General features: G+C 39.6%; 2 protein-coding genes across 4 annotated transcripts in view; one reads left to right on the top strand and one right to left on the bottom strand.

Annotated features, from left to right (window-relative positions):
* Nucleotides 1-23,050, top strand: part of TNNI3K (TNNI3 interacting kinase) — a 355,192-nt gene that overhangs the window by 268,646 nt on the left and 63,496 nt on the right. For all 3 annotated transcript variants that reach the window (NM_001204807.2, XM_002715920.6, XM_017345534.4), the window contains exon 22: nucleotides 21,788-21,847. In NM_001204807.2, the coding sequence (NP_001191736.1) occupies nucleotides 21,788-21,847 (60 nt within the window). The remainder of the gene's footprint in view (nucleotides 1-21,787; nucleotides 21,848-23,050) is intronic.
* LRRC53 (leucine rich repeat containing 53) lies at nucleotides 563-16,619 on the bottom strand. The gene is given in 8 exon segments (XM_051856360.3): nucleotides 563-705; nucleotides 708-780; nucleotides 782-812; nucleotides 814-2,893; nucleotides 6,104-6,619; nucleotides 13,100-13,915; nucleotides 16,130-16,243; nucleotides 16,535-16,619. Coding segments are annotated over 8 exon segments (3,858 nt in total).

Here is a 23,050-nt window from a genome sequence, read left to right as displayed (position 1 = left end):
ATAACAGGTATTAAAGACTTCTACTTAAGCTCTAGGATAATTGTCAACAAAACAGTTACAAATGGATGAAATATACCAGTATGTTCATCAGCTAAACTATAGTTAGCAAAGCTGAATTTTCATTTTCATACTATAATTAGGAAAACAAATCAGGCACAAATATAAATATAGAATCATCTGTGTAGAAAGCAATAGTGTAATACCACTAATTGAGATTTGTATTATAATTTCCATAAAATAAACATGAAGTATAAAACCGCTCACTTTTTCTTGTCTAATCTTTCATTTGTTTGAGGTTCTTTTTTTTTTTTTCTTTAATGTTTGGCTGCTTTTCCAGAACCAGACAACATGTTTCTTTTCTATTCTTCCGTTTCTTGGGGACGCACACTTAGTTAATTGTGTCAAACATATCTTGTGGCTGCATCTTTGATTTTTACCTTGTATTCAACTGTACGCTTTTATTTCATTGATAAAAAGGAATTATTGAAGATTTGTCTTCCAAAATAATGCATTTGAAATGCATGCAAAGGCTAAGGGGTGTTGTGTGTCCTTTTGAAGAAAGCTAAAGTAGAAAATAATTATTATTTGAGTGATTTTGCTTACTTTGTTCTGCCTCTAAAGGTGATGCATTAGCATTTTCACCAGATGGTGGATACAGTGCAGGTTTTGGAGCAGAGTTTTCAGCTTCATTTATTCTGCTAGGATTAGAGGTACCTCGTTCCCTGCCTCAAAATGAATGCCTTTTAACTCTGGTAAGAGGGACAGCACTGCATGAGTCACCTACTGTCACTGCACCTTCTTTCTGTGCACGGTTTATCTGGTTGAGTATTTTGAATGTTGAAATCATGCATATTACTGCTAATCTGGAGATCAATTTCACTGTGAGGGGTTCTATTTTGGGTTTCACAGGAACTTGTCATCCTCAAATCTTTAGCTGCAATGTCCTCCTTGTCAGAACTTGAACTACTCAATAAATGTTTTTCACTTTTTCCATTTTCCCAAGTTTGCGGCATTTCTTTTGTGGAGCTTTGTAAGGTCATTGTTGTGGTCTGAATTAACATACTAGAATTTGTCTTGCTTTCATAGAGCAGGTTTTGCTCTTCTTTACCTACTATTTTTGTCTCTAGTGCTTCAGTGCCATCATCTCTGGGCAATGCATTTGTGCTGTCAGTTCCTTTATCACTACTGTTGGCTAGATGCCAAATGGCTTGACTACTTAGAGGAGAAGTACTGATATCCTTGGGAAGCTCTATGCTATTTTGGAATGGAATAGAATTTGTCTTCATAAATGGTAGGGTGTTCTTGGGCTGTGTCAGGGGAATGAGAGAGGAATCACAAGTTTCTGTGTTAGGAAGTTTTTCCCCTACATCATTTCCTTCCTTATCCATCTTGAAACATTCCACAATTTGATGTAATAGCTTGGGTTTAGTTTTTAATGTCTTGTCTTCATTTCTGTGTTGCTCATAACTTGAATTTTGTTTTTCCTGTTGTAAAACTTGGTTTTCACCTAATGTATACTCCTCGTGGTAGGTTTCAGTCTTGTAAACACCTGCAACTTGTGGTTGATTCCTTGGGGACAAGGAATACTGCTTTAACTCACTGGTGTTTGATTTATTCTGCCCCATGTGCTCAGGGAGCTCTGTTGCCCCTTGGTCAATAGTCTTCCTGAAATTTTGGGATGATAAAACATCACTCCCTTTATGTTCCCAAGTAGCTTGTAAATCACCAGGAACTTCTACTGTGAGCTGAGTTGCACCCTCCATTTGTTCAGCTGAGAACTGAGAACGTGAGTGCCTCCACACAGCATCAATGGTTGGAGACTCAGGCAATGTTGACAGACTTCTGTCGGGAATGTGACCAGCTGGTTGACAACCGCCTTCTAAAGACCTGGTGTTAGCACTGAGTACAGGGGCACTTTTAGTGTTTCTTCTGTAGTATGAGGTCTGCTTTGGGGCGTGTTTGAGAGGGATCCACTTTGAAGTGAGTCTAACATAATTGTTCCTCTCTTGCTCTTGAGGAAAATCTACAGAAGACAGAAGATTGATTTTGGCTTTTTTCTCAGAAGTTTTGGGTAATTTTTTAGAAGGTAGCAACGCATGCTTGTGTTTCCTTTGAAATTCTGGCAGGGATTTTTCTGGATGAACTCTGACTTTTTTAAAAGGATGTAAATTTAATTTTATCTTTAAATTTTGTCCTTTAGTTTTCCTTTTGAGATCAGATTGACCAGTTCTCTTCATTTTCAGAATCTCTGAATCCATAAACCATTTTCCTCCTTTGTTTCTCTCCCTAGGGTTGTTACATTTTTTGAGATCCAAGTTTGTCAGTTGGTTACTATGATTTTCCTGCAGTTTCCAATGGTTTGATCTTTTTGGTGATACCACCAACATGTCTTTTTCTACTAAATCAGGATTGTGGAAGCTAACCCTCTTTGGTGAATACATTTTCTTGGTTTTTGTTGATAGCCCTGGAAAATCTCTGTTGTCTTCACCCAAAAGAAATTTTTCTATTGCATTGTTAATTTGGATTTGCTCTTTCTCAGGCTTTGAATGCTCTCTGTGATTTATCTTCCTTTCTTTCATATAATCTTGCAGTTGATCACAGGGCACATATTTACAGATAAGAGAACTGTTTGATTGAAAGTACCTAGGCCTGCTGTGTTGTAACAGTCCATAAGGATCATCATATTTTGATCTTTGTTTTTGTAAGATCTTTTGTGCACAAGGCTTGGATGATGAGCTTGTAATAAAATGTCTCTGCCTGTGAGGTTGTAAGCCATTGTCTTCTTTTTCTATTGGAGGCTGCCATGATTCATTTGTTAAATGCTTTTCAAGATTTTCCCTTGCCAAAGCTGAAGAGGATGCTGCATATCTTCTAAATGTGTCACTGCTGATATCTGCTGAACAATAAGTACAGAAATTTAGCACTGGGCTAAGTTGTATTGCCCAACCTGATGATTATAAACCTTATGAAAAGTGCAAAAATAACTCCTCTGATTATGTCAATTCTTGAGTTAACTAAATATACAAAGCACATTTGGTTGTTTGATATGTTTGCAATGACATTGTTTATGGCCATATTTCAGACAGTTCAGATACTGACATAAAAGTTGTATAATTAGGAATAAAAATGTTACTCAGAGTTGTACATCTTTTTGTTAATTGTTTGTTTTAAATAGGAATAATATCTAAATCCTTTTGAAATAGCCATGCTAATTTTTTCCACATTCAAGTCCAATTTAGACATAAAATATTGGGAGGGAGGAAATGGGTACATTACTGAATAGAATTATCTAGTCAACAAAAGAGAAATACTTGTGAGCTACTGCCACAATGAAAGCGGAGACCATGCCTATTTTATTTTCCATAGCTTAATTCAATATTCATTAAATATTTGTTCAATGAATAGGTCTTTTGAAATATGGCTGATTTATACTGCAGCAATGTCTGTCTGGGACTTACAAATGACATTACATTACTTATATATCTTAAATAATATTGGTGATAATAATAATAAAATTGTGAATTTAGCACATACTACATCCAGGCATTATACTAAATATTTTGCTCTCATCATCTCATTTAATATTTGTAACATTGGACTCATTGTATTACCTTATAACTTTACAGATGAAGAAACACACTTAGAGAGATTGAATCTTTTCTCCCAGTCACATATCAGTTAAGTCATATGGCCAGAAATCAAACCAGGTTCTAAATGACTTTAAACCCAATCATCTTAATTACAACATATGTTAATTTTAAAATGACATCTTGTCAGTATACTTTCTCTTATTTCATGAAATTGCTTTATCTAGAGGAAGAAAGAAGTATTCTGTTCAGTGTGATCAAGGAACAGGTGATTAAACCCCAGACTAAGATCTGCTATCCTCTTTCTGGGTAACCTTGAAAAAGCTACTTATTTCCTGGATTTTATATGATTGTAGTTATGGGAACTGTATTTGAGTATATATGATTACGTGGAAAGAATTTGTAGCCATTTTTAGATTCCCAGAGTATTCTTAAATTCTAAGATAAATTTTAGAGGCATGCATTTGGACTAGCAGTTAAGACACCAGCTGGGACAACCACATCCCACATTGGAGTGCCTGGGCTCAAGTACAGGGTATGTTTTCAATTCTAGATTCTTGCTAATGCACACCCTGGGCAACAGGAGTGCTGGCTCAAGTAGCTTATTCCTTGTCACCACGTGGGAGACCTGAAATGAGTTCATGACTCCCGGCTTTGGCTTCATCCACTGTGGGCATTCAGGGAGTGAACCAGTGGATGAAAGGGCTTTTTCTCTCTCACCTCTCCTTTGTCTCTCAAATAAAATAAATGGTTTTAAAATATAAGTATTAGGAACTGCTGAACTAAATCATCTCTAAAGTCCCCATTGCCCCTGAAACTCTGTATTTCTGTGTTTCTAGCTACATTGTCTCCTTATTAATTTCTACTATGGAGCACATGTAGCCTTGACTGTTTCTGTCTCCAGTTCCTGCCTTTCCAGCTCCAATACAATGCCTGGCATGTAGTAGAATTTCAGGTGCTTTTAAAAATAATTGTATTGATCTGACAAACCAATGTTCTCAGTGTGAAACGAGAAACTCAGTTTTAAATGGTTAAGAGATCACATTCCCTTCAATATAGGAATTTCCCACTGAGAAGTTAAGGCACTGGACAAAGCTAAAATAAAACATCTGCCAAAGGTATGACTTTATTTCTTTAAGGATCTATTTATTTGACAGGCAGAGTGACAAAGAGACAGAGATAGAGACATAGAGATTCATCTCTTCCATATACTGGTTCACTCCGCAAATGTCTGCAATGCTGGGTGGGGCCAGGATGATGTCAGGAGCCTGGAACCCCATCCTGGTTTCCCACATGGGTAGTAGAGTCCCTAGTACTTGGGCTATGCTCCGATATTTTTCCCAGGCTCCTTAGCAGGGAGCTGAATTGAAACCAGAGCAGCTGGAATTCACACCAGGATTCTGATAAGGGATGCTGATAAGCACTGAGCACTTACCCCGCTGCAACACAATCTCAGCCCCAATATGATTCCATTGAAAGGCTAAAGCTTATTTATTTACAAAATAAAACGAATGTCATCTTATTTCCAGGGCATATGTCTCCTCAGCCATCCCTCTCTTGGGTCAAATAACCAGCCTTCAGATACTGCTAAGAATCTGTGGAATGGAATGGAAAACTCACAGCTTGCTTGTGCCATAAATGAAATAACAGGTGTTTTCTTCTTATTCAATTTTCCCCAAATCCATCCTAGGGCCAGATCCTCATGGAAAGAATTTCATGGTACAACATCTCTGTCTTTTGTATTCTGGGAGAAAATTCTATTGTGTTGTAAACCAAGTCAAATAAATGACAGCAGCCTCTTTTTAGAACAGCTGTAAAAGTTTTCACTGCCGAGCCTGAAAACATCACCCTACTGTTCAGGAAGAAAAAGGAAGACATTTAATTCATTGCCTCCACCTAAATATTGACATTGTCCATGTACAGTGGGTAGATGTCACGGCCAGATTCACTTGGCTCCCAACATGAGACAATGAATTAAGTCCTGACTTTCCCTGAACTGGGAAGTTATCATCCCTGACAGCACAGCAAGCAAAGTATGTTTCTTGACATCATTCCTGAAATGAATCACGAGCATTAGAAGGCCCATTCTTCTAACATGTCATACTCTGGGAAGGTTGCTTACTGCAGAATTGGCATCAGAGCCCAAAGGATTTTGGAACAAAAGCTGTTACTCACCTTTCCATAAATCTTAACAGCACTACTGCTACTTAAAAGGATTTTTTTTTTTAAATTTTAACATTGCTGGATATTGGGTCTCAAATTTCACTCTCAGTAGACAGGAGATATACTCAGTTCCTGACAATGGGATGCCTCAACCTCACCCTACCTGAAACATATGTGTGCCTGTGCACATACACACACACCCACACACACACCATCTTCAAATGTGTAGAATAGGGATAGACTGAAGCTATGATTTTAATAGCACTTCCTGTTGGGGAAATTAAAGAAGGTTTCCTCCTTCAGGGAGAATTGAACAGAGTGGGATGGGATTTTCTAAAATAAGACAAACTCACCTATTGCTTTTGTTAGGCACTGTGGCAGGGTTTCAGTTTGGATTTCTCCAGTCTCATACTTCCTTAGATTTTCAACTCTCTTTGGACAACATCTTGTAAGTAAGGCTGCTTCATTAAAAGCTGCCACAGTCCCAGGAGGCTCTGAACATCCTGACTGCAGCAATCTGCCATCCAGGCAAAAGAAAGTGCTGTCTGCCCCATGGTCCTTCCCTTTCAGGTTTCTAAATGATCCGTCAAGGGCTGTGGACTCCGAGGCCAATGTTGCTTGATGGCTATTTTCCTGTAAAAGTGGCATTTCCTTTCTGGACCCCACAACGGACATGACCTTTATCTCACTTTCCTGAGTTAAGTGGCAGTTACAGTATCCCTTAGCGTGGTAATTTCTTGCCTCATGAGCACACAGGGATTCATCGAAGGTTCTGCAACAAAGGTTTTCTGATGTGTGTTCATTTGCTTTGCCTTGTTGGAGTTTCCAGTTAAATACAACTAAACCTAGGCAAGTGAGACCAACAGCTCCTGTGACAAAGAGAGAGAGCATTAAAAGATAACATCATAGAAAGAAACATATAAATCACCAAATGTGAAACAAATATAAAAGTTAATGGCTTAAAGGGTGTCAGAAGAGATGGGAAGTCCATCACCATTTGGAAAAATATCAGACTAGTAATAGGCTATATAATTGATATTGTTCTGCCCTCTAATTTGGAACTTTCTTTGTGTATACTAAAAATTATAAAAAACAACACAGTCTGGATTCTCTTTGGTAGTGAAAAAAGGCTTTCTCATGGACTGAAATTCATTCAAGATGAATTATATTATTTTTGCTGCCTTCTGAAAACCAGTTTAGTTCCCAATTTCTTATTTCTTAATCTTGTAATCAATAAAAAGACTACAATTAATACATGAAATTCTCATATACCCCTACCTCCTTCTCCCTAAAGAAAATTTGATCCTATGTGCAATTAACATATCTTAATCATCCCTGAAGCTTCACCACCACCCCAGCTCACTGGTTTGTCATTAGCAACCAGGCCAAACTCCTTGGCATTCAAGGTTAAATACAATCTGTCCTTTCCCTTCCTTCCTAGCCTTATTTTACATTGTTTTGCACACTCAGACATCATGTTTTAAGCTCTTCATTAGTCCTAACACGTACATGTAAGCCTTTGCATGTGCTCTTAATGATTTTTTAGTACATTCTCTTATCTCTGCTTGTAAGAGTTATATTTAGCCTTTAAAACTAAATCAACACCTCAAAATTTCTTGATGCCTTTGCGGTGTTTTCCATCTTGCAAAGATCATTCCCTTTTATGAACTCTCACAATAAGATAAATAACATCTAACCTCAGACAGCCTGGAACTGTCACTTCAGTTCTATGTGGATATTGCTTACCCTCTGGATAAAATTGCAGGGGGCAGTGTGTTTCCAACCTAGGTGCACACCCTAACCTGTTTCTACCTCACTTCCATCTCAACAAACCACATCTTCAAATAACCAGTTGTTCAAACCAAAGTCTCTGAGTCGTATCCCCACTTCTCCACCGTTACACTGACTTCCTTTGTTTCTCAGCACTTAAAACAGTGCTGGGCTGATGACGATGATGATGATGTCCATTCATTCTCTTGTCCACTGCACACCTTCTTCTGCTAGCATTCTGCAATGTGGGGAAACAACGTCTCCCCCTGCTCCACAGTCCACCCCCAGTGCCTACAAGTCTGGCACAAGGAAGTACTCCAGAAAAGCTTATTGAGTATTCTTAAACCAACAGAAGATCTGTTCATAAATTCAGATCACAGAAAGTGTTGGGTGGTCTGACTTTACAAATTCCCGAACTGGTTTTCAGGAGTAGGGAGATCCATGTTCAAAGCTCAGTTGTGACTGCATCTGCTGTGTGACCTTGGACAAGTCAGTTTCCTCCAGAAAGGCAGGCAATGAAGGAGACAATCTCAATGTTCTAGGATGTTTGATTCATTTCAGCATGCCTGGTTCTTTCCATGGAAACCTTGTTAGTGCAATGTGATCATTTTTTAATTTAAAGGGAAGATGTGGGATGGTGCTGTGGCGCAGCATGGTTAAGCCACCATCTGCAATGCTGGCATCGCATAAGAGCATTGATTAAAGTCCCAGTTGCTCCACTTCTGACCCACCTCCCTGCTAATGTGCCCGGGAAAGTAGTGGAAGACGACCTGAGTGCTTGGACTCCTATACTCACATGGGAGACCTGGAAGGAAGTCAAGGCTTCTAGAATTGGCATGACCCAGCCCCTGACATTGTGGGAATTTGGAGACTGAACCAATAGATTGAAGATATCTCCCTCTCCCCCCTACCTTCTCCCTTTTCCTGCTTCCTCTATAAATCTGTCCTTCAAATAACTAAATAAGTCTAAGAAAACAGAGAGAGAAGGGAGATTATCTGCCATGATTATTTCATTCTGTTTTGTTAAAGATAATAGTGGTTTCTGATTAAAAATATCTTCCAATCATTGTATATATTACCATATCATGCAATCTTATGAACTCATTTTAATTTAATAATATACTATTGGAAAATGCTGTAACATATTGAAATAATTTAATTTCTATCAAAAGCACAATATTTCTTTAAAATCGTAGAAAATTTAGAACATTACACTTTTATTGTCAAATTCTAGAGTCTTGGTTATTCCAAACAAAAATTTTAATATGAATTGTTAAAAAATGTTAGATTCATAAATGTAAGAAGCAATCATTATCTCTTATAAAATTCAGGATTCAGTTAAGCTTCCCTTGCAACACACGCATCTCACATCAGAGTGTCCAGAGGCCCAGCTACTCTGCTTCCAATCCAAGTTTCTTCTAATGCATCTTGGGAAGCAGCATGTCATGGCTCAAATGGTTGGGCCCCTGCCACCCATGTTGGGGACCTAGATGGAGTTCCAGTCTCCTAGTCTGGGGAGTAAACCAGTAGATGTATGAACCCTATTTCTGCCTCACTCTCTTCTCTCTCTGCCTTCCAAGTTCATGAAAATAAATAAATATTTACAAAATTTAGGACTCATAGCTCTGTACTTAGACTTTCCTTAGGTGCTTTATAATCGTTCTGAGCCTTATCTCCCTAAATGAAGATAATTAATATTATGCAGGGATTAAAAAGAGATAATATATATACCATAATTAACACAGTGCTTTGATGTAGCATAATTCAATGAATAGTTATTGCAGTTTGTGATTTTGATCACTGCTGCTGCCATTGTTTAGCTCTTATATTGTCCTGTTGGGTTCTGAAAGACTTGATTTCCTTTTTTCTTAAGATTTTACTTATTTATTTACTTGAGAGGTATAGTTACAGACAGAGAGAGGGAAAGACAGAGAGAAAGGTCTTCCATCCACTGGTTCACTCCACAAATGGCTGCCATGGCCAGAACTGAACCAATCCAAAGCCAGGATTCAAGAGCTTCTCTGGGTCTCCCATGTGGGTGCAGGGGCTCAAACACTTGGGCTATCCTCCACTGCTTTCCCAGGCCATAAGCAGAGAGCTGGATCAGAAGAGGAGCAGCCAGGACATGAACCAGTGCCTATTTGGGATGCTGGCACCACAGGCAGAGGCTTAGCCTGCTATGCCACAGGGCCATCCCCCAAGACTTGGTTTCTAGGACCTCCCTCCACCCCCTGCCCCCCCACCTACATTAAGACAATATCATACATAGCAGATGCACTTACCAAACTAAATAATAAAGAAAACAAAGATCTACTTTTTTCTTAAAGTCATGCATCAGCCATTGAAATGACAGTAAGTATAAATTGGTTCCAAGATAAAGCTTCTCCTCTAATTGTGCCTATAACGTAAGGACTCAGTCAACTCTCCTCCCGTTAGTACTGGAGAGATATATGTATCCCATTACTGACTAGTTATAGTCACTTTTCATTAATGCAGAAAGCAAAAGATACAAATGAAGTTGAGGTCAGGCTGAATTTTCTATTAAGATGTCTGAATTTTCATTGCCATGGGCATGGTTTCTATTTTGAAAAATTGTTCTAAGACTCTTTATGAGTTGTCCAAAAAGGCAAAATTAATAAGTTCTCATTGAGGCATCAGAAATATATTATATTACAGCTCTAAGAGAACTTCTTATCCAACAGGACACAGAATAGGAAGTGTCAAGAAACAAGTGTTTAGTGCCAAATACCCACTTATTAGTTTAAAATTCACTGTGTATGATGATTTATATTCCTTTGAATTCTGATGACTTAGGTATAGTTGAATAAAATGAAATAATGGGCTAAATTGTGGTTTTAAGTCTTTTCCCCACAATCTAGAGCTAGATATAATTCAAAACATTTTTTTCAAAAGCAGAATCTTAGTGAACAAATTGATCTAAAAATCAGAATCTTTTATGAGAATTACTTCTCAAAACATTTAATTTAATAATTACTCAATGAAAGATAATAGTATGATAATTTCCCGCAATAAAACTTAACATGTATGTGACCATATTTACAATTAATCCATGTATACAAAGCTTCCTATCACTTTGACAAAATCTTTGGAATCTTCCTGAACTTGTATCCATTTCCACACTGATAACTGTTAACAAAATATATTTCTGAATATATATTTCTTTTGGTTAAGATTAATTTATTTATTTGACAAGCAGGGTGACAGAGAGAAAGGGAAAGAGAGAAACAGAGTGATCTTCGACCCACTGGTTCAATCTCCAATTGGCCAGGGCTGGGCCACGACAAAGCCAGGAGCTTCTAACCCATTTTGGGGTGTTCAGTAAAAGTGGCAGAAGCCTAACTACTTAGTGCGCCCTCTGCTGCCTTTCCAGGTGCATTAGCAGGAAGCTAGATTGAAAGCATAGCAGCCGGGACTCCGGACTGGAACTGGTACCCTAATATGGGATATTGGCTTTACAAGCAGTAACTTAGCCCACTGTGCCACAACACTCGCTCTCTGAATATGTATTTCTATTAACAAATGTAAAAGATGTTGAAAGTTCCCCTATTGCAATATTTCACAAACCCAAGTCCTACTGAACCCATAATTCAATGAAATCCTCTGTGAAACAAGGGGTTTATGGTCAAATAAGTTTCAGACATGCTGCTCATTATATCTTGTCCGTAGAGATTCCTAATACTCATTGGAAAATGAAAGGCTATGAGGTAGCTACAATAAAAAAGCCTGTTTCATATTGTTTAATCGAGCTTTTCTAAAACCTCTTTGAACCCCACAACCTATTGCTTATGTGTACATTTGTATGTGTGTGTGTGTCTTTTTGTTTAGAATACATATTAATTATCCCCTAGAACAAGTATTCTAGGAGGCATATTTAAGGAAAAACAGCTGCTACATCACTTGTGTCTTTTATGGTAAATTATTTCTTAGCACATATAATTACTGACATGGCAACATGGTTTTTAAAACACTTTATCTTTCTAAGAATATTTGAATTCCCTCCCACGTGAGCTTGATTACTGCTAGTGGTAGTTCCATTGTCTTATCCTGAGGCTGGTCTTCATCTATTCTGATTAAAAGTGTAACTATCAGGAGTTAGGAATCTGATGTTGAATCAATTCCCTGGAAGCCTACTATTGAATAATGATTTTAGCACATATGCAAAATATATCAGTTTATTCCTACATGCCATTTCTGCGCCTGCAGTCTCCTAGCTTTGGAGCACTACACACACCCATGTGTGCACACACCGTATCTCATCATCACAAGGTTACCCACAGGTGCACAGAATTTTACCATATACTGAGAACATAGGATAAACCACACACATGAGCTAGATAACTCAAGAAATCTCATGTGGGGTCAGTGTTGTGGCACAGTGGCTTAAGTTGCAGCCTACAATGCCGGTATCATTTATGGGTGCTGGGGTTCCAGTCCCCGCTGTTCTGTTTCCAATCCAGCTCCCAGCTGATGGACATGGGAAGTAGGCAGAAGATGGCCTGAGTGCTTGGGCCTGCCATCCATGTAAGAGACTCAAATGGAGTTCTAGGCACCTGGCTTTGGCCTGGCCTACTGCCGGCCACTGTGATCATTTGGGGAGTGAACCAGTAGAATGGAAGTTCTTTCTGTCTCTCCCTCATTCTCTGTCACTCTGACTTTCAAATAAATAATAAAGTAAGCCTTAAGAAAATGAAGAAATCCCATTCATTCAACTAATGGCACCAAGCATCAATGCCTCATTCATCCAGTGAGATGTAATGAGTTTATGCATAGTTACAAAAAACTTCTTAATTACCATTAAAAAATTAAGGAGCTGGATATTGCCCTCTCCTTTGTTGGTTTGAGGAGCTATGGGTCAAGTTAGACAAACAAAATTTCTAGAAGAATTCAAAAGTTCCAAACAGGAAGAAAACCAAGGCACAGAGAGGTTAATTAATTTGCCCGTAGTCATATAGCTTCTAAGAACAAACTAATGTTTAGACCTGGGCAATCCAAGTGCAGAGTTCATGAACTTCACCCTGTTTTATGCTTATCCAGCCCTGTAGATTAGGATATACGTAATTTTTGTAATGGCATCTCTTCATGCACCAAGGAAAGGCCACTGACTACTACGGCACACAAACACAAGTGCCTGCAGGAAAGAGTGTACGTCTCATCAATTTTTTAATCTCTCTCTTGTAGCATCATAATAAATGCAATGACCTCTTTGCTAAATGGATGACTGATAAAATATAGATATTATTCCCACACTACAGAAAAGAAAACTGAAGTTTAAATAGCAAGTCAGTTCACTCAGGAGCACAATATTAGTTATTTCTGCACTGCAGCACTTGAAATTCTGGCCCAGGGCCCTTTCCTCTATGTTAGACAGCGTCTCTATGATGGGAAATTCTTACAACCTGTGCTAAATCAGCTAACATCCTCCCACATCTACAGGCAATTTCTCTCTTGCATAGCCCTAGCCAGTTTCCCCAGCTGCCTGAGAAAGACATCATGGAGCATACTTCAAGCCTACAGAAGAGGGTAAGGAAATGAGGAAGACACACTTCTTCCTGGCATACCTGCAAAGCCCAGCAGGGTCAGCAGGGCCACATCCTGCCCGGGGAGGAGGGAACCTCTTTCCTTCAGAACCAGAGTGAGGTTGGCAGCTTTGGCGTCACAGTTGTTCTCGGAAAGCCTTAGCAGACTCCTTGTGGTGGCCATAGCTGCAGCCGGTGCCTTACAATTTAGGTCCCTGGCATTCGTGAGCATATGAGCGGAAGAGGAAATGTAGGTTCTTAAAAACTGAGCAAGGGGGTAGAGATCGCAAGTGCAGCTCCACTGGTTCTTATCTAAGCTCAGAAGGATTAACTGCTTCAGCGGACTAAAAACATCAGGCATGTGGGCCAACCTATTTCGGGAAAGGTCCTCTTCCTGCAGTTGAGGCAGGGGTCGGGAAGCCTCTCTCTCAATATAGGAAATAAAATTGTTAGACAAGTCCAGATGCCTGGGACTGCGGAGGTGTGTGCCTGCAAAGGAGCTGTCGGCGAGATTGGTGATCTGGTTGCCGTCCAGCTGGAGCCGGGTCAGGCCCCTGGTGTTTCGGAACCAGGAGCCCCGCAGGGTGCGGACGGCATTGTTGCTCAGCACCAGTACCTGCAGGCTGCGGAGCTCGCTGAAGGTGTGGTCGCTGAGCGAAGAGCTGGAGATCTGGTTGTGTCCCAGCAGTAAGGTGCGCCACTGTGTCAGCCCCTGCAGGGCCTCTTGCCCAACATCCTTGATCTCGTTTCTGCGCAGCGAGAGCAGCGCCAGATGGAACAAGAGAGACAGGTTTGTGCTCTCGATAGAGGAGAGGTGTCCATCAGTGATGATGAGAACCCTGGAGGTCACGGGGGCTTCTGTGGGGAAGAAAGCACAGACTAGCAGCAGAGGACACGCAAGAGCGATGCAGGGGACAGAGATGATCACCTGCCCCTGAGCCATCTTACCACCTGGGTTAGAACAGCCTGCAAAAGCAAAATGACTTCTAAATTTAAGAGGAGGCTGGCTGTTTATTAGAATGAGGGATTAGTATCTTCTTTGTTACCGTGACATGTTTGCTTCCTTGGAATGCCAGAGTTAATTTGTTCTTGGGGATTAGCTTGGTTGAAGCTGATTTCAGGCTTCCTCTCCCTGAGGTTGGAACTGCCCAGCTGCCTGCGTACTGCCCTACACAGATGCTGCCCAGGCTTCCCCGTGAGGAAGTTTCTCACTAGCAATGTGTATTTAAGCTGTGAAGTCAGTCCTCTTTTCTCTCAGATGTAAAAGGTGTGGCTAGGGGAATGCAGGAGGGAGAAGGAGCCTTGGTTTCTGCTTTTTAGCTCGAGGCTAAAAGTTGGCAACTTGGTAAGGATCTATATTCTCTGCAGACAACCTAAGGATCTGTCAGTGGGGTTCTCATTATAGCCTGGGCCATTTTGGCCTCCTGTCTAATATCTGTTCCCTCCAATGAAGTCCATCATGTGATGACAGGTGGTACTCAGGGCGTCCAACTGTTAAATCCCTTCACCATAATCACCTCGGAGCTATCACTGCTCTGTCATTAGAAATCAAAGCGTTTTAACTCAATAAAGATGTATTATAATCAGGGGTTATTGTAACACATCTTTATCATGCTAAAATTGTTTTGACTATAAATGACAGTGTCATAAGGATGGAGGAGTCCATTGTCCCTGGGAGGTCTACAGGTGATATTAGAACAGTCAACGCAGGGGGAAGCAAATGACAATTCCCTTAGGACATGCAGTCTGCATCTCTGAAACAAAGAGATTTTTAAAAAAGGGAAATGACAAAGGATTCTCAGACTGCCTTCTTTAAGAAAAATCACTCCCAGTGATGCAGCACAGGCAAGCTTAAATCATGGCATTTCTTTTTTATTTATTATTGATTATTTGAATTCTAATAATTCTGGCCAGTTTGGCGTTTTGTTCCATTTGAGATTGTTTTTGATGGGGTGGAAGAGTTTTGTTTTCTTGGGTCCCCAGTCCTTCAGGGATTTGTTGAATGTGAATGAGCTGGCTGTTATTTCTGTCAATTCTTTCTTGTCTAGGACTTGACAGAAACTCTACTCACAAGTCATCCTTTTACTTCTGTGTCTCTCTGAAATCTAACTTCACAAATGTGGCATTTTGAAAATGAAAAGGAAGATCTGGAGGTGCAGCAATGTAGATGAAAAATATTTGTTTCCTCCTGACATCAACTATCTTTGATCAGGAAAAAAAAATGCATTTTAGAGAGGAGGAGAGAGGAGGGGTTTAGTGTGTGTTTTCAATACTGATTGGAAACAGTGTTACACACCAAGGAGCCTTGAATCCTTTTGTCTTCCTGTCAGGGATGATGATAACCTCTACCTCTGGATTCTCAGTCATGAGGTTGTAGAAATGGAAGAAATTATCATCTTCCATTCTGTCTTAACTCAAGCTTGTTTCTGAAAATTTTCCAGTGGCAGAGCTTATAGCTTGTTTATCTCTTCTTGGATATCAGAATGTAAATCACATTCTCCTCAAATTTGTTAATAAGGTGTCTTATTAAATTGTTGACTTAAGCAAGCAATATGTAATGAATACAGGCAGTGTATCTTGTTAGCATTTCTACAGCTCATTTACCACCAATAAAAAAAGACCAGACTTTCAAAATGAGATGCACTTTGATAATAATCTGTTTCACTGGTACATCACTTAATCTTACTAATGCTGAACAATTGCAGTTTAGATTTCTGATTCACTTATATTTCTTCCAGTTGGTGGTAAGGTTCAAATCTGAACAAAGTGTGGACAAAAAATGTAATCAAAGTGATTTTGTAAGTTTATAATTACATGAAATGGTGGTATTCTTTCGCAGTAGCAAGGTATCTCAATTATCTCTGAAGGTCTTAAAGTAGTTTTGGTTGAGACCACCAGGAATAGGAAAATAAAATAATACTACCCATCTCTTTAGTCGCTGTAAAAGGCCAACTTTTTAAAAGGTTACTTCTTTCAGACTGAGCCCAGAGAGCAGTCAGAACAATGACAGATATGGCAGTATATTTGCCAGGTAAACTGAACACTGCTTTTTAGAGTTATTAGCTTTATTACCTATTATATAGGTTAGCTGGTGACAGAGGGTTACATCTTTGGTGCACACCACACAAGACGCAGGACAGGCTGCCACCAGCCGCAGTGTGATGGCAAAAAGAATGAACCATGCACCTGAAAGCAAAAGAGAGGGCAATGTGCATCATAATGTTGCAATTATTGTTCAAGACTTCAGCATACACAGCTCAGGAGGCATCCTGGTGCTTTCTGCTTCTTAATGAGTACTCTTGTGTTCTCACAAGATAACAGGTGAATGTCTGGAATCCTTATTTCTCATAGAATTCAAACTGAAATGTTAAAGCCTTTGACTATAAATTCAGAAAACTCATACCTCAGACACATCCATTAATAGAGATTACTAAAGAAATTAAATTACCCTGTAGAATGTCTTATCGTTTATAGTACTTTCCCACAAATGCTTTCTTCTTTGGTTCTCTTCATTCTGCAGCTCAGTTTGAGGCTGTGGAACCTGAAGCTCAGAACGGTTCATAAACCATCCAAAGTCTGCTAGCCAGTAGGTATATTTAACCAAGGCTTTCAATTTTCAATCCAGTGCTCTTTCTAGTATGTAGAAGCTAATCTGAGGCTCTGAATCTAACATAATTACAACTGGATTTTTAGTCTTTACAGATTCAGATTCCATAATTAGAGAGAGCCTGATAAAAGAGTCAGACCACAAGCTCCACCTACATGTGAATTTAGCTGTAATTTACTGACACTATCTTGGAAAAATTATTTCTTTCTCTTAATTACTGCATTTTCCTGTGTGAAATAGAAATATTATTAAATATCTATAGATGTTAAATTTTATCATTGTTTTTATGCTTTGCAACCCTCCAATAAAATAGTAGCACCATTTGGATTTCACATTCATAAAAAGATCAATAAGTACAATATGATAGTGTGGGAACAAAATAAAATGTCACGAAAATATAAAATTAGTTATTCTATCATTCACTCAATGAGTATTTGTAGAGTGCCTTCTATAGGTAAAACACTGCTCACAACACTGGGGATAAAGCAGTAGAAGTCAAACCCTTGCCCTCATGGGATATACATGTAGTGAAAAGTATACATATAGAAATATGTAATGATTCATCTGGTGATAAGTGTTATAGAACAAATAAGGCAAGAAGTAAACAGCATTAGCTTTAGTGCTCTGAATATCATGGACAAGGCAAACTCTCCGGCATAAACACAGTTGAACAACGGTGGCAAAGGTCAAGGCGCCGCTGGGTCCAGGTGGGGAGGTTTTAACTGTAAATCCCCGGGAGTGTGCTGGGCTCCACAGGAGGCTGGTGTGGCCAGTTTGAAGTGCACAGGAAGCGCGGTAGATTCCAGCGTGGCGGGTTGTGGTAAGGCTTACAGATGAATGCATCCAAAAAAGATGGGAAATAATTGGAAATTTGTTTGAGAGGCATTACTTGATTTAAAATACATTTTTAAACGAACACTTTGGCTACTTTTTCAGAACGTACTTAAAAATAGGCAAAGAACATAAGCAGCAGAAATAGAAGGCGACTGTAATGATCTAAGCAAGAGATGATGTGACTTAGGAATGAAAAACTGACAGTTTCTGGATTTTTTTTATTATAATGATGCAGTTAAACAAATCTGAGCTCAAATAACTTATCTATTGGAACACAGTAGTATTTACAAGACTAGAGAAGCATTGCTTCTTCTCAAAATACTTCCTAGCTAGTGGTATTGACATATCTAGATAAAACATAAGGAAGAATAAAGTTAATCTAAATAAAAGTAAAAAGTCATTTTGGAGAATCACATAGGCACATTAAGAGGTTGTGTTTCCTAAGATGGGCCCTTACAGAGGGTAGTGGAGCTCCATGAGCAGAGAATAACAGTTGGATGACACCAGCCTGAGAAAATAATCAGTTCTCTCCCTTAAATGCAGAGAACATTCCCCAGTTCACAGAAAAAGAAGTCAGGAAAAAAGCAAATAGTCATATTGTGAACTGCCAATGGGGGTTACATGGTAAGCAATTATGGGCATCTTTTAGAACCTGAGGTCACTCCTGGACAATAATGGCAGGAAAACAGATGGGATTCGTACAACCACAAGGACATCAGTTGTGCCAGCAACCCTCAGCCTCAGAAGGGAACCACAGTGCAAACTGATGTCAGTCTATGAGACGCAGAGCCAGGGCCCAGCTCCTCTGTCTTGGATGCTTCACCCATGGAAACTGTAAGATCATAGACACTGTTTTAAACCACTAATTTTACGGTGATTTGTTAGAGAAAAATAGATAATACACTGTGTTTGCTTTAATTCTGTTATCTGGTTCTTCAAGCAAGCAAACTATCAGCATTTTAACTTTTTCCTAAGATGCAGATAGGTTCAACTCTCAGGCCAGGCCAAATGCTATTATCAAAAAAAGATGACACTTTCTCGATAATCTTCTTTTAGGTGACTTCCTTCCCACTTCTCCAGGATCTCCCTGCTTTTATTTACTCTCTAGTGCCTTCGGATAGCCCCGTCTTTTACCATTTGTCCAGAATTTATAGTGGTTATCACTAAAAGGGCTCATCTAATACAAGGTACTTGACTAATCCGATTCTGGATAAATTTTGAAGATAGGATCAGTGTCATTTCCTGGATGATTCGATGCAAATATCCTAGAGACAAGCCAAAGACCATGCTGTAGTTCTGGGGCCTCTGCAAATAAGAAGCATGAATTGTCACTTATGAGATAAGAAACATTATAAATACAGTCAATTGCACATGTGAGTTTAGGGCTCAGGAGAGAGTACTGTTCTAGAGAGAGAAATTTGGGAATTATTTTTTAAAGGCATAATCTCAGAATTGCTTTTCAAAGGCATGAAGTTGAATTAGTACTTCAATAAATTAACTCTCAGTACAGGAGTAAAGAAACTCAAAGACAGGTTCCTGGGGCAGTCAAAAATTTAAAGATAAGGAAGAGGGGCCAGAGCTGTGGTGTAGTAGATAAAGCTGCCAACTGTGGTGCCAACATCCTATATAGGTGCTGGTTCGAGTCCCGGCTGCTCCATTTCCCATCCAGCTCTCTGCTATGGCCTGAGAAAACAATTGAAGATGGCCCAAATCCTTGGGCCCCTGTACCCGCATGGAAGACCCAGAAGAAAGTCCTGACTCTTGGCTTCAGAACAGCCCAGCTCTGGCCTTTGAGGCCATTTGGGAAGTGAACCAGTGGATGGAAGTCCTCTCCTTCTTCTCTCTCTCTCTCCCTCTCTCTCCTTCTCTCTTTTTCTCTCTCCCTGCATCTGCTTCTCTGTAACTTTGCCTTTCAAATAAATAAATAAATATTAAAAAAAAGAAGATAAGGAAGAGAGGTGGAACCAAAAGAGGAGACTCAGAGTAGAGAAAAATAATGAGAAAATAATAATCTCACAGCCAATAGAAAAAAAAGTGTTTCGGGCACAAAGGAATGATTGCTTGTTTTTAATGCTGTGCCAAGTGAGACGAGCACTGAGTCTTAATCATTGCATTTAGCAATAAGGAGGTCTTTGTATCCTTGACAGAGCTGTTTCAGCACAGTGGTGTAGGAGAAAGCTTGATTAGGGTGGAAGGCGCTTGGGAGGAGGGAAATTCAAGACAGCAAATTCAGACAATTTTTTAGAGCAGTTTGCTACAAAGGTGAATCGAGAAGTAGAGCAGTGGCTTAAAGGAGTCAAGAGCTTAGTTTTTCACCTGGGAGAATGTACAGTGTGCCTGCATGCTGGTGAGGATTACACGGTAGGAAGAGAATATCAAAAATTCTAAGAAAAAAATGGAAGGGAGAATTATTGCTGGAGTATGGAAGTGAAGGAGGTAGCGTCAGAGAGAATCAGGCCAAGTTCATCCGTAGAAACAAAGTGGAGGCAGATTACATAGGCTTGGGCTCAGGTGAGTAGACAGATGCACTGGTGAGAGCTAGAGGTCGGAAGAGAAATGAGAAGGTTTAAAAGGGCCACCTGGAGTGTGAACAAGTGAGAGGCTCCCTGGGCAGCACTGAGGATCCCCTTGGGGTGAGAGGGTCATGGTTTTCAAGTGAAACAAGTCACAAGGGATTTAATCAAAGTTGGGATTTTTTTTTTTTTTTACAGTAATGCATAAAATGAAAGCTAGGCCAAGGGAATTGAAGCTGTATGGAAGTGAGTAGTGAAATGATTGCTAATGAAATCTAAGGTTGGTAAGGGGAAATGAGAAAATGAGATGAGCAAAAAAAAAAAAAATGGGAAATTATGAGATGGATGGATAGATATTTGAACATATTCATATTAAAGTGGGGCTTGGGGTTATTTTTAAAGTGGTAAAGGGGCTGACAGCACCAGTGTGAACTTCAGAGTGTTAGAGTTAGGATTCTAAGAGAAGTGAACTAGAAAGTAAAAAGATGGAGCCTAGAGTGGCCTGCAGGGATGGCAGGAAGAAGTAGTGGCAGGGACTAAGGAACGACTCCAAATGTGAGTGACCACAGGAAGAGGGAGGACAGGCTTAAGGGAGAAAAGGAAGCAAAGGAAGCCAGAGGTGAGGCTACTGTCCTGATTGTCTGCTTCAAAAAAAACCCACACTGAGTAGTAAGTAGAATGGTGAGTAGTAGTGGATAGCGAGAGCATGACGATCAGCAGTCATTAAACTCTTCAAAGGACGAGGGAGAGGGACCCAGTGTAATCAGCTGACAAGCGATGGCATTCACAGGAGTCATTTGGAAGTAGCAGTGACAGCAAGAAAGATGCAGGCCCTCACTCACCCACCACAGCCCCCTCCAACCTAGAGGTACAAAGAATATGTGAGAAAACAGCTTCTGGAAGCACTGTCCTCAAGGGAGGGCTAGCTATTAAGGGTGAAATTGTTCTACTAAGAATCTAAATTAGTTGGTTACTGTACCTGAATGTTAGATTGGGCTCTCCACCTCCTGGCAGTGAAAGTTTCATAAAGTGAGAAATGAAAGATATATAATCCTTAGGATCTGACAAAAGGAGGCACATAAGCTCTTCAAAAGAGATCAACATTTTTGAAATTCCAAGAATTTTTCCCAAGGATCCATAATCATTTCTCTATTCCTTGAATCTATACCAAAGCTTGAAATATAATAAGAACATAATTAGCGTTTGCTTAACTCATTTCCCATAGAGAGAGTCATAATGGACAATATCTTTAATGGCAGTTTTTGAAGATAAAAATCTACCTTAAGCCCCACAATAGAGCAAAGTCATGAGGTTTCTATCTTAATATTAGTCTTGAATCTGAGGTGGTCTTTTCAAAAGTGAAGGTGATTCCAGAATTGGCTTTGGCAGTTTATTTCCTCTGGACATAATATGCAGGGTATTATAAGGCACTGAGATAGTTAATAGCTTTTAGTATTCACTTTTATTCTTTCATTTTAAAGAGGAAAACCTGCCATTTAAAAACATGCAAAGCTAATTAAAGCTTTTCCACTATTTCATTATCTAAATGTAGTTGCAAATTCTGAGTTAAAACTCTTATCAGAGGAAGACTCCACATCCCTCCAAGAACAGCAAATGAACATTCAATTAACACTTCAATGCAAGTGTATTTTAAATAAAAACATACTTTATTGTTAATCTTATTCTTTACAAATGCAAAAACCCAATTTGAAAAATCCAAAGAGTTTCCTCTCTTTTATTCTCAGGGGAGAAAAATAATCTTTTCTCTATTTACAGGGAAGACCTGAGTTTTCTGAAGTTGTCACGAAGTTAGAGGAATGTCTCTGCAATATTGAGGTAAGACCTTTAGCTCCTGAAATATGTCCGTAAAGAAAGCCCCAGCATCCAAAAATGTCAGAGAATGTAGGTGAGAGGGTCCCTATGGAAAGGTGCTATGAGGGCCACAAGTCATGTTTACCCAATTCAGCAAATCCTGAGTGGAGCAGAATTAGCTGCATCTACATGGATAGAGGTAAGTTTACAGTGAATTGGGCCCTTCTAGCAATAATTAGGTGCCTTAGAATATGTATGTGGAAAAATTTGAAAATGTGAAAATACTCAGAAAGTATTTAACTCAATGCTTTCCTACACAAAATTTCCTACATACAGAGGAAAGTAAGCTAAAATGTTAAGCCATTGTCCATTTGTGTTCAATAAGAAAAGGAAAATTATCACTAAGACTAGTGTTGAAATTAATTGGGAGGTATTTCTTTCATACTGTACATATGTTGCTCAAAGTGATATATGTTGCTAATCAGGCTAATGGCATTTTTGTCTCTTAATATCAAGGAGCCGTTTGCTTTAATTTTCTCTATAATTGCCTTAGTTTTCTATACAGCTGGTCAGAAGTTAACATTTGAAAACAGACAAAACATGGTCACTAACTCAAAAACAATACATTCTCAAATGCAGTTGAGTCCTCCAAAAGGAGGTGAGGGACACCTTAAATACAGGATCACATATCTACCTGTGTATGCTTAGAAGGGGCAAAACTGGGGCTAGGCAGCTTCACCCCCTTACTGCGCAATACATTCTTAAAGTGAAACCATCCAAGAAAAGTTGTCTTTCCATAAAACCAATCTCAACTAAAAGTGGCTGGAACCTCGTCTATTGTAAAAGGGTACCAGGTCTGTGGCTGTAGATGGCAGTGAGTGGCCCTGTCTCATGACTCTTCTCTAAGACTTTTACAGGTGAAGGCTTTTTTTTTTAAGATTTATTTATTTATTTGAAAGAGTTACAGAGAGAAAGAAGGAGAGGCAGAGAGAGAGAGGTCTTTCATCTGTTGGTTCACTCCCCAATTGGCTGCAACGGCCAGAGCTGTGTCAATCCGAAGCCAGGAGCCAGGAGCTTCTTCTGGGTCTCCCACTCGGGTGCAGGGTCCCAAGCACTTGGGCCATCTTCTACTGCTTTCTCAGGCCACAGCAGAGAGCTGGAGTGGAAGTGGAAAAGCCAGGACTCAAACGGGAGCCCATATGGGATGCTGGCATTGCAGGTGGTGGT

Source organism: Oryctolagus cuniculus, chromosome 7, assembly GCF_051225735.1.
Source record: "Oryctolagus cuniculus isolate XC-2025 breed Fujian yellow rabbit chromosome 7, ASM5122573v1, whole genome shotgun sequence".
NCBI lineage: Eukaryota > Metazoa > Chordata > Mammalia > Lagomorpha > Leporidae > Oryctolagus > Oryctolagus cuniculus.
The sequence above is the reverse complement of the archived record's forward strand: the minus strand, read 5'-3'. Positions and strand labels throughout refer to the sequence as shown.